This window comes from Tasmannia lanceolata, unplaced genomic scaffold (assembly GCF_043159265.1).
Source record: "Tasmannia lanceolata isolate RefF3 unplaced genomic scaffold, GAP_Taslan_0.1 ptg000006l, whole genome shotgun sequence".
Taxonomy (NCBI): Eukaryota; Viridiplantae; Streptophyta; class Magnoliopsida; order Canellales; family Winteraceae; genus Tasmannia; species Tasmannia lanceolata.
In genome coordinates this window covers 8,615,989-8,628,505 of record NW_027518683.1, presented here as the reverse complement: position 1 = coordinate 8,628,505, position 12,517 = coordinate 8,615,989, and the positions used below count along the sequence as shown (strand labels likewise).

General features: G+C 39.8%; 1 protein-coding gene across 2 annotated transcripts in view; it reads left to right on the top strand.

The window, feature by feature from the left end:
• The first annotated feature begins 4,041 nt into the window (after nt 1–4,041).
• The window catches only part of LOC143879545 (chaperone protein ClpB4, mitochondrial-like), a 36,380-nt gene continuing 27,904 nt past the window's right edge, over nt 4,042–12,517 (top strand). The window contains exons 1-4 of one of the 2 annotated variants that reach the window (XM_077381981.1): nt 4,042–4,209; nt 5,212–5,351; nt 5,437–5,518; nt 6,239–6,434. In XM_077381981.1, the coding sequence (XP_077238096.1) occupies nt 5,235–5,351; nt 5,437–5,518; nt 6,239–6,434 (395 nt within the window). In that variant the 5' untranslated portion in view covers nt 4,042–4,209; nt 5,212–5,234. Of the gene's footprint in view, nt 4,210–5,178; nt 5,352–5,436; nt 5,519–6,238; nt 6,435–12,517 lie in introns of both variants that reach the window. The other variant, XM_077381980.1, reaches the window with a different exon arrangement.

The window sequence follows — 12,517 nt, the reverse complement described above, 5'->3', positions numbered from 1 at the left end:
ACCCTCAACTCAATCATGCCCCCTCAAGTCTTTCTCCTTCTCCCACCCGCCCTACGTCTCATCAATCAATTGGAGACACTAGTTTCATTATTTTTGTTTTCTGATTTTTAGCCACTTCGCTTGGAGACACCATTTTATTGTTTAAAAAAAATGTGGCCAAAAGTGACCATCAGGTAAACTCGCAAATAGATAATTGCACGATTCCCATATGACAAAATAATCCATGTATTGTGCTTGTGGAGCCTTACTTACCATGTGGAATGTGCTTGTTTACGAAGAGTCCATATAGGGGCTGTTCTCGACGTGAACCTATGAGAATAGCAAGTTTATCCAAGTATAAAATAAGACCACGTCTGCTTATCACCAATGGAGAACAACCTCAGTGAAACGGACATGACATGAAAATGGGCAGCCCCTTTTCTTCGTGTTGATCTCGTCTTAAAGGGGTGACACAAGTGGGATGACCACCTTTGATGATCGGATGGTTAGTATCACCAAAAATCTCTAAATTTATGTCATCAACGCCTCAATGAGAACAATTATATCAATACGTTGGAATACAATTTGCCATGTTATTCAAGAGACATTTAAGAAAGTCAGAGTACAGGCCAGGCCGAGTTTCAGGTTTTTCTCCTAAAACCCTACCCTACACAAGATTGGATCGGGGTTTTCAACCTAAAACCCGACCCAACAAAAGACCCATTATTTCTAAACCCAACCCAGGCTATTTTATGGCCGGTTCAATGCTGGTCGGGGTAAAACCCGGCCAAATTGCAACCTTACTTATAGTTCTGCCAACTCTTAAACTATGATTATGTCCTTGGAACCATTAAAAAAATGAGTATGTCCTTGGATCCAAGGGAATTTTTTCTGAAAACAATCCATAAAAAAATAATATTCAATGGAAAAATCCCAACGTCTAGCAGGTTTCAAATTTACTTTGAAAATAGGGAAAGTTATTTTGAATATATCATGAAAAATAAGCTCACCAAATCTCCAAAAATCCATTTTTCATGAAAAATAATAATATTTTTTTCTCTGTGCAGTCAAACTTCCCCTGTAACTTATGCAAAGTTTCCACTAAAATAGTACTCTCTAAATGTAATAAAAATAAGCCAGAAAAAGGAATTGATATCCCCACTTACATATTTTAACCATGTCGGTCCACAATTTGTTTTACACTTTTTGATTGGATGATCGCATCTTGGAGTGTTCTATCAACTGCCAGAAGTTATTTCAGTTTTTGAGGAATAGAAAAAATCATCCAGAGTATTATTTTTTTTTTAAAAACATTTTTTGTGACATCTTCTTTCATCTCATTTCCATTTTAGATATGCAGTCACCCGATACTAATCCAAGGCATGAATCCAAAGTTGGTGGTGGAATTCTTAAGCGTGGCGGAAGCGGATTTGCGTAAAAAAAAAAATTTATATCCCACCAATCCATACAAAGACCCTAGTTATTAGATTCTCGTCGATGATGAATTGGAAGTACAAGAGCAAATGAAAACTTACACATTGATTGTCCTCATTCGACAATCACTGCTTGATCTACTCCACCCTAGGTGTGCTCGGCGTTTCTCAAACCCGAACTCCTCCGAAAGTTGAAGTAGTGGGCTTCTAATCCACACGAAGATGGAGGAAGAAGAAAACTCTGGGGTCCAAACCCAACTTGAAATCCAATAGTTCTAGTTCTCTAATAACTAGAACTAGAACTTGAACTATAAATGAAATTAGAAGGAAACTAGAGCTAGAGCTACAACTTGAGGATGGAGGAATTTGGGAGAGGGGGAGGAGGAATTTTGCAAGGAACAGAGGGGATGGGTTGTGGGTCAAAAACTTCCAGCCCCATGCTCTATTCATAGAGCTCCCCGGTAGAATTTGTTTGCCAATAAGAGTCCTCTTGAAATATGGAAATTTGACTTGAATAGAAACTCCTTTTATAGCCAAAAACGTTTTTTCGCACATGGATGTAGTGTCCAAATTCAACAGGACTCCTTAGTTTTGGGAAACATTCTCCAATTCAAGTTCTCCTTCTCTCTAGAATTCCCACCAAATGGAAATCACCAAGAATCAACCAATGGGATTTCACTTGACCCTCAACCAATAGGACTATAGTATTTAATCGATCACTTGTTTATTTAAATCACCTAAACTCCACCCAATAGGATTTAAGTATTTAATCGGCTCATGTTAATTAAATACACACACGCACACACACCATATTATGGTGTGTCTCATCTCCTCCCTGTATCACACATAGTGGATCCAATCCATTCCTCACATGCGATAAACTCCGGAGCCTGGATTGTCCAACAATCCATAAGGGTCTAGCGAGTTGTGAGTGGTTCGTTACCGGGATCCAATGGTCATTCCTACAGGACCCACCATAGGGTCCACTGCCATCTCACGCAGTGTCGTTAAACAACGATCGCATTCGGCAAGTGGCCCCCACCAGGACATTATCCTGAAGAAGACCATTAGATCTAAATGCCCGAAGCACATCCAATGCGTGTGTCCTTCCTCCAATTCCACATTTACTGAGCTGGGTCCTAGGGGGGTGGACATCAGTTACCCCCTGAGCCCACTCAATGGAATACCTTTCGATCTATCAATTTTTACCCGTTAAGTCTGATTCCATGGATCGGTTCCCTTGCTTGGACTGTTTGGAGATGAAATCTAACGTTGCAAAGAGCAACCTTCCTTCACTTGTTGTATCACAGGAAGATGGTGCATGTATGGGTGCAACTTGGGTCGGGCTCAACCCGAACCCTGAGGTTCAACTCGATTATGGCTCGGGTTGCGTTGGCATTTCCTCAGGTTGGGTTGGGTCAAGGTTGAGGCCTTGGCAACCCGACCCGATTTCAGGTTCAATGGATTGGGTTAGGGTTGGGAGATTTAGAGGCGGGTTGGGTTAGGGGTTGACCATCCTCAACCTGGGGCTCAGGTTGGGTTGGGTGGGTTAAGGTTGAGGGAATGCTATCTCGAGTCGGGTTAGGGTTGGCCTCAACCCGACCCGAGTTGCACTCCTAGTAAAATGGGAGGGCTGGATGGGAAAAATTAATTGGGGGTAATTTTGTCCTTTAAAAAAAAATTAACAGACATTGGTTCCGGGGACATTGTGTTAATTACATTCTAAGCATTACTATTATTAATTCTTAAGGAATCTTTAGAATTTACATCCTTTTTTTCTTTTTTTTTCTTCCCGTAACAGCCGCGTTGATTTTTTTTTTAGATAGGGCACTAATATTCTCCCCTGGAGGCTATTTCCCCCTTGATGGGCCACTAACTATAAAGCACGTTTCCTATCTACTTTTTACCGGCTAAGTATTAACACCCCTTTTCTCTCCCATTCTAGGATTAAACCAGGGTAGGCCCCACTATACTCTACAGCCGTACAACACTACATCAAGCAAGGTAGGCCCCACCATAGAATGATCCAAACCATCCATTCCATGGCCCACAAAGTAAATAGGTTGCACCCCAAAATAATATGGAAACCTTATAGATCGGAGGGTTGCGATCATCCTGTGGAAATGATTTTGGGGGCACAACCTATTTACGTCGCGGCCCATCAAATGGACGGCTGGGACCATCCTATTGTGTGGACCGTACACTTCATTTTGAAAAACATAAGTGGGGCCTGCAATTGGACCTTGTCGTTACTGTACTACGACATGAGCCATAGGATGATCCAAACCATTCATTTGATGGGCCACAATGCAAATAGGTTTTGCCCCAAAAATCATTTTCATGGGATGATCGCAACCCTCCAATCTATAGAGGTTTCTATAACTTGCAGTTTCTCGTTAGATCGGAGGGCTAGGATCATCCTTTGGAAATGATATTTTGGGGTGCAACCTATTTACGTTGTGGGCCATCGAATGGATGGTTTGGAGCATCCTATGGTGGGGCCTACCTTGCCCACAGATTAAAACAAATTAATTTTTGGGCCCAGTAGCGTTGTACCGGTAAAAAGTTGAGAGTACGGGCGGTCGAGGGAGGGGGAATAGCCTCCAAAAGGGGGGAAAGCATAAGCGCCCTTTAGATAACTATGTTTATCTCGAATGTCTAGCGTGGAACGCGTCTTCTTCCCCTAGGGTTTCCCGTCGTTCTTTTTTATATACTATCGCCCTCGTCTCTCTCTCTCGTCTTGGATTGCGTCTCCTCTTTCGCCTTCGGTTCCGCTTAGCGACCTCTATCGCCTTCGGTATGTCCTTTTTACGTGTCTCTATTTTTATTTTCTATATTTTCGAGTTCTTGTTTTTTGTATTTGCAGAGGGGGTTTCCTCGTTTTTTAAGAAAACAGTTTTAGTTTTGTGTTGGGTTTGGATCCTGAGGAAATAGTGTTCCATCAGTAATTGGTTTCTTATTAAAAACACTAGAAGAATCCTTGCTTATGTTCCTACACATGCTTTAATTGGTTTCTCCTCTTGTTCCCCTCATCTTGCTTTGACAAGAGTCTCAATTAAGATTTTATTAGTTATGGTTTCGTTGTGTTCTTAGGTTCCTATTTGTTATTTATTATTCATCCCTATTTCATGTGTTTGCTGAATTTCTGATTGTTTTTCTATTAGATTCATATAGGTTTCAAATGTTAGCTAAATGTATGTTCTTTTTTTGAATGGTAATTTTTTTTTTTTAAAATTTTTATAATTGTTCTTTGCATGTTTCCAGAAAGCACGATCATAGAAATTAGGCTGTTGCATCCTCTACACAGAAAAAAAAAAATGAGGGTTGAAATTTATGCTCAGACGTCAAGAAATAGGAGCTACATGCAACACACCATCATCCTATATAACATGTTTTTTCTTTTTCCAAAAAAAAGAAGAAGAACTAGAAGTTTGAAGATAATATGGAGATAAGTGGCAATAGTTTCTCCCATGTTTACCTCACTGCACTCTGATGCACCAAACCCTATGGAAACACTACTCTTGTGGCCCCTTCTAAATGCTAAATTTATTTCCCTTTCATTGTGAGTGAAGATAGATCTATTGTTTTGCTTATTTCTTACTCCGGTTATTGAACAATATGAAACTAGAGGGAGCAGAGTGACAGATTTCTGGTTGTGTTTCTTGTTCCTTTATAGCTATTAGTTGGAGGATTTACTAATTTGTATGCCTTGCTTTTGTCATCTAGTTAATGTCTTGAATATACGATATTCTTACCATCTTGGTAGAGGTTGTATGGTGTTTGCTTTTGGTTTTACCAGGTTAGTCGATCAGAATCAGTGATATGGCAACGGAGGGACTTATTGGTGCTGTGGATTCAGCACGCCGCAGCAAGCAACATGTTGCGAAATCCAAGTATTTGATGAAATCCCTTCCGGAGCAGAAGAGAATATTCACCAAGGTTGGACTTGAAAGTTGAAACAGCTCAGTTTATTTCCCACTGGATATTTATTGTAGAATTTTGAGCATTTATTTTTTTGCGGCAGGGGGTCGGTGATACCAGTAGTAAGAAGAAATTGAAGGATTCCATTCCAGCCGTGCGTGGAAGTCGGACAGTAACTGACCAAAGTAAGAATCACCCTGTTTATAAATCTAATGTTTGACTATTCACACACCATTTGAAATGGAAATAGTATGTCATATTCAATTTTTTGGCCATGAGAGCCTACATCTGGCATTATAAAAGAAAAGGATTGGTTAAGACTTAATTATAAGCTAATGGAAGGTTCACTTTTCCTTCTTATCTCCCAAGGAATAAATTGTTTTATGTAGAAAGTGGCTGTTAGGGCTTCTACTTTGGTAGCACTTTTTCTCATTGGACTTGGAGAGTTTATCTCAGGCTTTTTTATTGATTTGTATTTAGGCAATAAGGTGAACATCCTTTGTTGGTTCACACAAGTTTCTTGCCTTATAATGGATATTTCCTAAAAAACTCCTCTCATACGCTGCCACAAATTTTGAATTGTGATTTTATTTGATTGCCTAGAATATAAAATCCTTAAGGGGCCGATGTTTCAATTAATTCACTGTATTCTTGTAAAGATAATAAATATCCTTTTTTTCATGGATGAGACAGAGATCTCAATTTTCTCTTAGTTCTACCTTTGCTTAGTTTTCATCTCAACAGTATGCAAAGGTGATATAAGAGCTTTCCTTTGCATAATGTTTGTCCTTTAAAAATTATACCGTTGCAAGTTTTTTTGTTTGTTTGTTTCCAGGTTGTATTTCTTGAATTGCTTGTGTTACTTTATGTTGTATACCTCATGCGTGCTGCTCTTCTTAATGTAGATCATAGAGGAAAATCTACAGTGCTAGAGAAATATGGGGATGACTTGACAGAACTTGTTAGGCGGGGTAAACTTGATCCTGTTATAGGCCGCGATGAAGAAATCCAGCATTGTATCAAGATACTGTGCAGAATGACAAAAAACAATCCTATTATTATCGGTGAGCATGGTGTTGGAAAAACTGCCATTGTTGAAGGGTATGTCTTTTTGTCACTTTTATTTTCATTTTCTCTAAAGTCTGCTTCATAAACTTCATTTCAATACTTTCTTGGGAAAACTTATCTTCTGTGTAGTTTATGTTTTCTATGGGCTTAGTTTTTGGTGGATCTCCACTTACCCAAAATAAAGACACTCAGTACATATATCTTCTCAAACCTTCTCTCTTTCTCCTTTTTTTAAAGTTCTCAAGTGGCAACTTTCCAGTAACTTGCTAGACATGTTACTACCAACCTTTCAGAATTACAGTACTATTACCTAACCTGTGGGGTTTTTCTAAATACCGTGTGACTTTTATAAATCCAATAAAGTCAGTCCATGTGTCACTTGATGTAAAAATGGCGTGGAAATATCAAGAGTGGAGTACCCGATCTCATATGCAATAGGGTAAATTGCCTTATTTACGACTCCTGTGAGATGGAAACTGCTGCTACCTCACGAAACGAGTTAAGTGGAGAAAGCGCCGGAAAAGTGGTGTCTAAGCGGCGGCTTGGGCAGTGGATGCGGCACTGTTGGTGGGCCGTGGACATGGCACACGTGACAGTCCGGGATGGCGCTGTCGCGCCGCTAAGGTGGGTGACAGAGATGGGCGGAGTTGCAGCGACGACGCTCCTCCGATGAGGCTTTAAGAAGGCAGAATGGTTGTTCGTGGCAAGCAACTCCTGAATATAACATAAAAAAGGAGTGGGCAAAGTGGTGTGGCTGCTGGAATTTATGCGGTGTTTTTTCAGATGTGATTCTTGGGTTAGGGTGTTGTTGAGGATTTTTCTCTCGTTCTGTTTTGGGATTGGATTAGATGAGGGAGAGGGTTTGGGTTTGGGGAAGATGGTGGGGTCTGAGAGATAAATAGGACGGAAGATGGTGAAGAGAAGTAAAGAGAGAATAGAGAGAACGAGAAGCAAGGGGAAAGATAATAGGGAGAGGAAAAAAGAGAGCTTGGATCTTTTGCTCTGATACCAATTTGATGTGATCCAGGGAGGGAGAAATAGAAGATAGAGGGAAAAGAGGAGAAGAGGAAGAGAGGAAAAATAGAAGAAGATAAAGTGAAGAAGAGAAAGGGAAGAAGAAGTGGGATAGGGGAGAAAGTCTCTCAATTTATTAATTCATCATCAAAATCTGTAAAATCTCTAATACATGAGGGCCTTATATTGGCAACTAAAATAACCCAGAAATAAAATATCATGGAAAATAAAAGCCCTAAAAAACTAAAACGTGAAAATAAAATCCTAGAACTAAATAAAAGAAAATAATTTGCTAAAAAGTCCTAACGAGCACATATGCCGCTTATGGGGCCTACAATATGCATAAGAGTCTCCACCATCAGTCTCGTCCACTTCTGCGCTTGTAAACCTTGAATCCACCCCCGTTGTTGATTTCCCCATCAAATGGGATAAGATGCTAGTTGGAGCTGAATTTGCTTTCAACTAGTCCAAAAATACTCACTCATTATATTGGGAATTGGCTTCTTGAACCTGCTCAAGTACCTTTGCATGAATTTCTTGGCAAAGACTAACTATTTCATCCTCCATGTTGATTCTTCCCAAATTGGGAATTTGGGGCTAAATAGAGAGCACATCTTGGATTCCTTCCGTGAACCACCTCAAAGATGCTAAGATCGGTGGATCAATTCCTTTTTTCTATCTTAGCCCCTTTGAGGTGGTTCGTGGTGGGAATCCGAGATGTGCTCTTTATTCAGCCCCACTTCCCAATTTGGGCAGAATCGTAATGAAGACGGAAGACATGCGTAGTCGTTTCTAAGAAATTCATCCGAAGGTACTCTCAAATCTGAATAATACATGAGTGTATCTTGTAAAGGCAGGGTAATAAATATGAGCACATGCCACACAATTATGTTCATAGCAACTGATACACTTAAATCGGAGAATGCGAGATGTGCTTTCTCTATTTAGCCGCACTTCCCAATTTGGTAAGAATCAACATGAAGCCAGAAGACATTGCTAGTCATTTCTAAGAAATTCGTACCAAGATTGTTTTTGAGAGGGAGACTATGTATGGCACAGTTGTAAATTTCGTTTCGTTTCGTCCGAAATGGACGAAACGCTTCGGTTTCAGCCGAAAACCGGAACGAAATGACGAAAATTTCGTTTCGTTCCGGATTTCGGCCGAAATCGACCGAAATTGACTGAAATTTACAGAAATTTGACGAAATTTACCAAGAAGTTTCGACCGAAATTGTTCGAAATTGTCTGAAATTTTCCGAAATTTCGTTTCAGTGGCCAAAACGAAATGGCCACCGAAATGAAATTTACAACTATGATGTATGGTCTTTCCTAAGCAAGAAATTTTTTCTCGCGGGTGAGTACAAGAAGCCCTAGCAAATGACTGATAGGGCCATGCGATCTACCATAAAAAATCAACGAAAATGCCTATAAGTTGAAGCTATTGAGCTATTTTCGCACATCTGACCTCATTCTATGTGCTATCCACATATGGAGTGATGAGGACCATCCTACGGTCCAAATTTAATTTTTAGGTGTCTTTTAAGTCCTTTAAGTAATAATAGGCGTGTTGGTGTCTTTTTACATCAAAATAGCTTAAGTTCTTTGAGTAATGTATGTTTTAAAGAAGCCTCACATGTGTATTACATGAATTTTAAGTAGGAAGCAATTAAGAGGGTATTTTGGTCCAAATGTATTAGTTTTTTAGGGTTTTAGAAGTTTCTAGTTCTCTTCTTTCTCTTAAATATTGTAAGCCTCATGGTAGTTTTCTATTATGATGATTTTATAATTGAACAAAGATTTTGAAAGTTTCTTCTCTTACGTGGATTCTCTATTAAGAGAACTTTCTAGTTCTTTTCTATCTCTTTCATGTATTTTTTTGGTTTTTTCCATAAGTTACCTTCACACGAACCCAAAACCTCCATTAATCCCACTTTGCACTATTTTTTCACCCTTCTTGTACCTAAACCCCCGAAATATCCATTAAAAAAAAATCCTCAACCGTAGAAACATCATTCAAATCCATTCGTATCCCGTTTCTCTCGTTTTGTCCCAAAACTCATTTTACGCCTTCCCTTCATCCTTCGAAAGTTTCTCGTCATATGTATGCACCCCCTCCCCCAAAACCTATCCTTTTTTTTTTGAACGGTAGCAGATTTCATTAATAAGAGGGCGACTGAGTAAGTACACCCCAAGGAAGAACATTAGAGACCAAAAATACAGAGCAAAAGAAGAAAAAGTACACCCCACTTATGGAGGTGTACTTACTCGGTCACCCATCTGCAGTTCCATTTGCCGTTCTTCTTACATGCATGAAATTTAAGGAAACACCATTCAGCCTATCACGGATCTCATCAAAAAATTGTACGAATCTCCAAAAAAGGAGGGGGTGGGGGCGGGGGGGACAGAAGAGCCTCTAAGGCATCTGATGACATTGAGAGTCTCCCTCTACTATTACTTTACAAAGGAGATCCTTATGAAGCTGAATAATCCCCTGGTGAGCAGCTCTAACTTCCACTACGCTCGCATCTGTTACCCCAATAGGTCCAGAAAAACCCCAAAAGACTTCACCTCTGTAATATCTTGGAACACCATCTACACTTGCCCCCCGCCAACCTATCCTAAAACCCGTAGAATTATTTCCCCTACCGAACCACCTATTTTAGGAGCCAAAACCTTGATTTTTGCACATCTTTTGCACCCCAACTTCCCTTTGAAAGAATCGTCTTATATTAGATTCGGTATCAAAACAAAATCTTACTTCAACCTTCGATCATCCTACAACAATTTTGGTGTCAGAGCTCAGGGTGGAAATATGTTGTCTAGATGTGATTGCGATCGAATAGTTGAGATACTGGAAGCTTAAACGCCAAATTTGATGGGTTGCTACGCCGCTTGGATCTTACTCACCAAGATTTTTATGCACCCCTTCTAGTCAAGATTCCACATGTTGCACAAGGCCAGGAGTTCGTACCGAAACAATCATTGCCGATACTTTCTATGGGTTGCATGGAATTTAAGCAACAGACTTGAGCTGTTATTGTCATACAAAGCTGGTTCCAACAGATATTAGGCATCGAATACTACCTACGAATCAAAAGGGCTACAATTATTATCCAACACGCCGGAAGAGGCGAATCATTATGCAAACTCAGTAGGAAGATCTTCCACATCAACTACAACACTCGTGAATGGACGTCCACAAATCTGATGAAGTAGAAGACCTGAGTTTCATTCTACCTAAGCCGACATGTTATAAGCTTGGAAACACGATTACTCTTCCGAGCCCCCCGCAGCCGTGTCGGGTGCGCCTCGGGTACGCACCCCTTTTACGTTTTTCAAAAAAAAGATGGGTCGGGGTGCGATGGGGGTGCGCACTCGGCACATATTAAATCGTTTTTTTTTAAAAAAATCTAAAAAAGGGCGTGGTTTTAGAAACAGAGGGGGTGGCCTTATAAAATATTGGGGGGTTTAAAATTACTAAAATCCTGACGAAGGGGTTTTTTACCCCATTTTGGTGATGTTAGTGTTATTTGATTGTTCTCCTATTGTTTTTTTTTAATTATATATATATATATATATATATATATATATATAATATTAAAATATATTATTTTCGGCATACCAGCACCCGGTTTTTTTTTTGGAAAATCACGTACCCACGTACCCGTGTTGTCGTACCCGCACCCCGTACCCGTGCTTCTTAGGTCATAACGAATACATTGAAAGCGCCTATGGTGATCACACTACGTCATACCATCGACGTTAATGCCTGAAGCTTCTTATGCGTTGGAAATGATTTTTTTTGAGGGGTGATTATGCGTTGGAAATACTTAGTTCGTTGGAAGGGTCGACTATTTGCAGACTGTGGGATGATCAGAGAAGACATTCCCACCAACCATGTCATTTTTTATATTTGACGGGCTCGAATCTTTTCAAGCGGGGTAGAATGATGAAGACCGTCCTAAGGTCCAAATTTTAAGTTTTAGGTGTCTTTTAAGTCCTTTAAGTTAGAATAGGGGTATTAGAGTCTTTTTACATCAAAATATCTTAAGTTCTTTGAGTTATGTATGTTTTAAAGAGGCCTCACATGTGCATTACGGGATTTTAAGTAGGAAGCAAGAGGGTATTTTTGTCCAAAAGTATTAGTTTTTAAGGGTTTTAGAACTTTCTAGTTCTCTTCTTTTTTGTATATATTGTAAGCCTCGTGGCACTTTTCGATGATTCTCTGTTATGATGATTGAACAGAGATTTTGAAAGTTTCTTCCCTTTTGTGGATGTGATATCTACTCCTTACAAAGGTGCGATGCCTTGATCTTCCCTATGGTGTGATTCCTAGGAATCCCTTATGCTCTATTCGGATGCCATAATTTTTTTGGTTCTTGGGATTTTGTGGAACAAAAAACTTCCTGGGAGATTGGTGGGAAAAAAACTCCCTGGAAGTATCCCTGTAAAATAAAAATCCCATGTTTGGTTGACCGGACTATCGTGGGGAAAAAATGCTTTGTTTGGTTGCTTGAACTGTTGGGATTATTTTGGTTCTTGGGTTTCTTCTTCAAGCTTATTTTTGGTTCCTGGGATTGTTTTGGTTCCTGGGAGTACTTTTTTGCCTTCCTGGGGTTTCGTGCGGGGTTATTTTGGTTCCTGGCATTATTTTGGGCCCACCAACCAAACGTGGGTTTCCCGCGGAAATTCCACAAGAGTCCCAAGAATATAAAAAATTCCGGCATCCAAACGGAGCGTTAGTGAGATGCCTTGGGTTTTAGTTGGTGAGATTCCGACCTTTCTATCTATCTCTTGTATTTTTTAGTTTTTTCCTGTAAAATGCCTTCCCAGAAAATTAGAACCTCCATTAATCCCACCTTGCATTATTTTTTCACCCATTTTCTGCCCCAAACCCCTAAAATATCCATTAAAAGAAATCTCAACCGTAGAAACATCATTCAAATCCATCCCTATCCCGCTTCTCTCTTATGTTGTCCCAAAACTCGTTTTCCACCTTCCCGACATCCTTCGTAAGCTTCTCGACATATGTTTGCACCACCCCAAACCTATCCTAAACCCCATTGCATTATTTCCTCTACCTAATCACCTTTTTTAGGAGC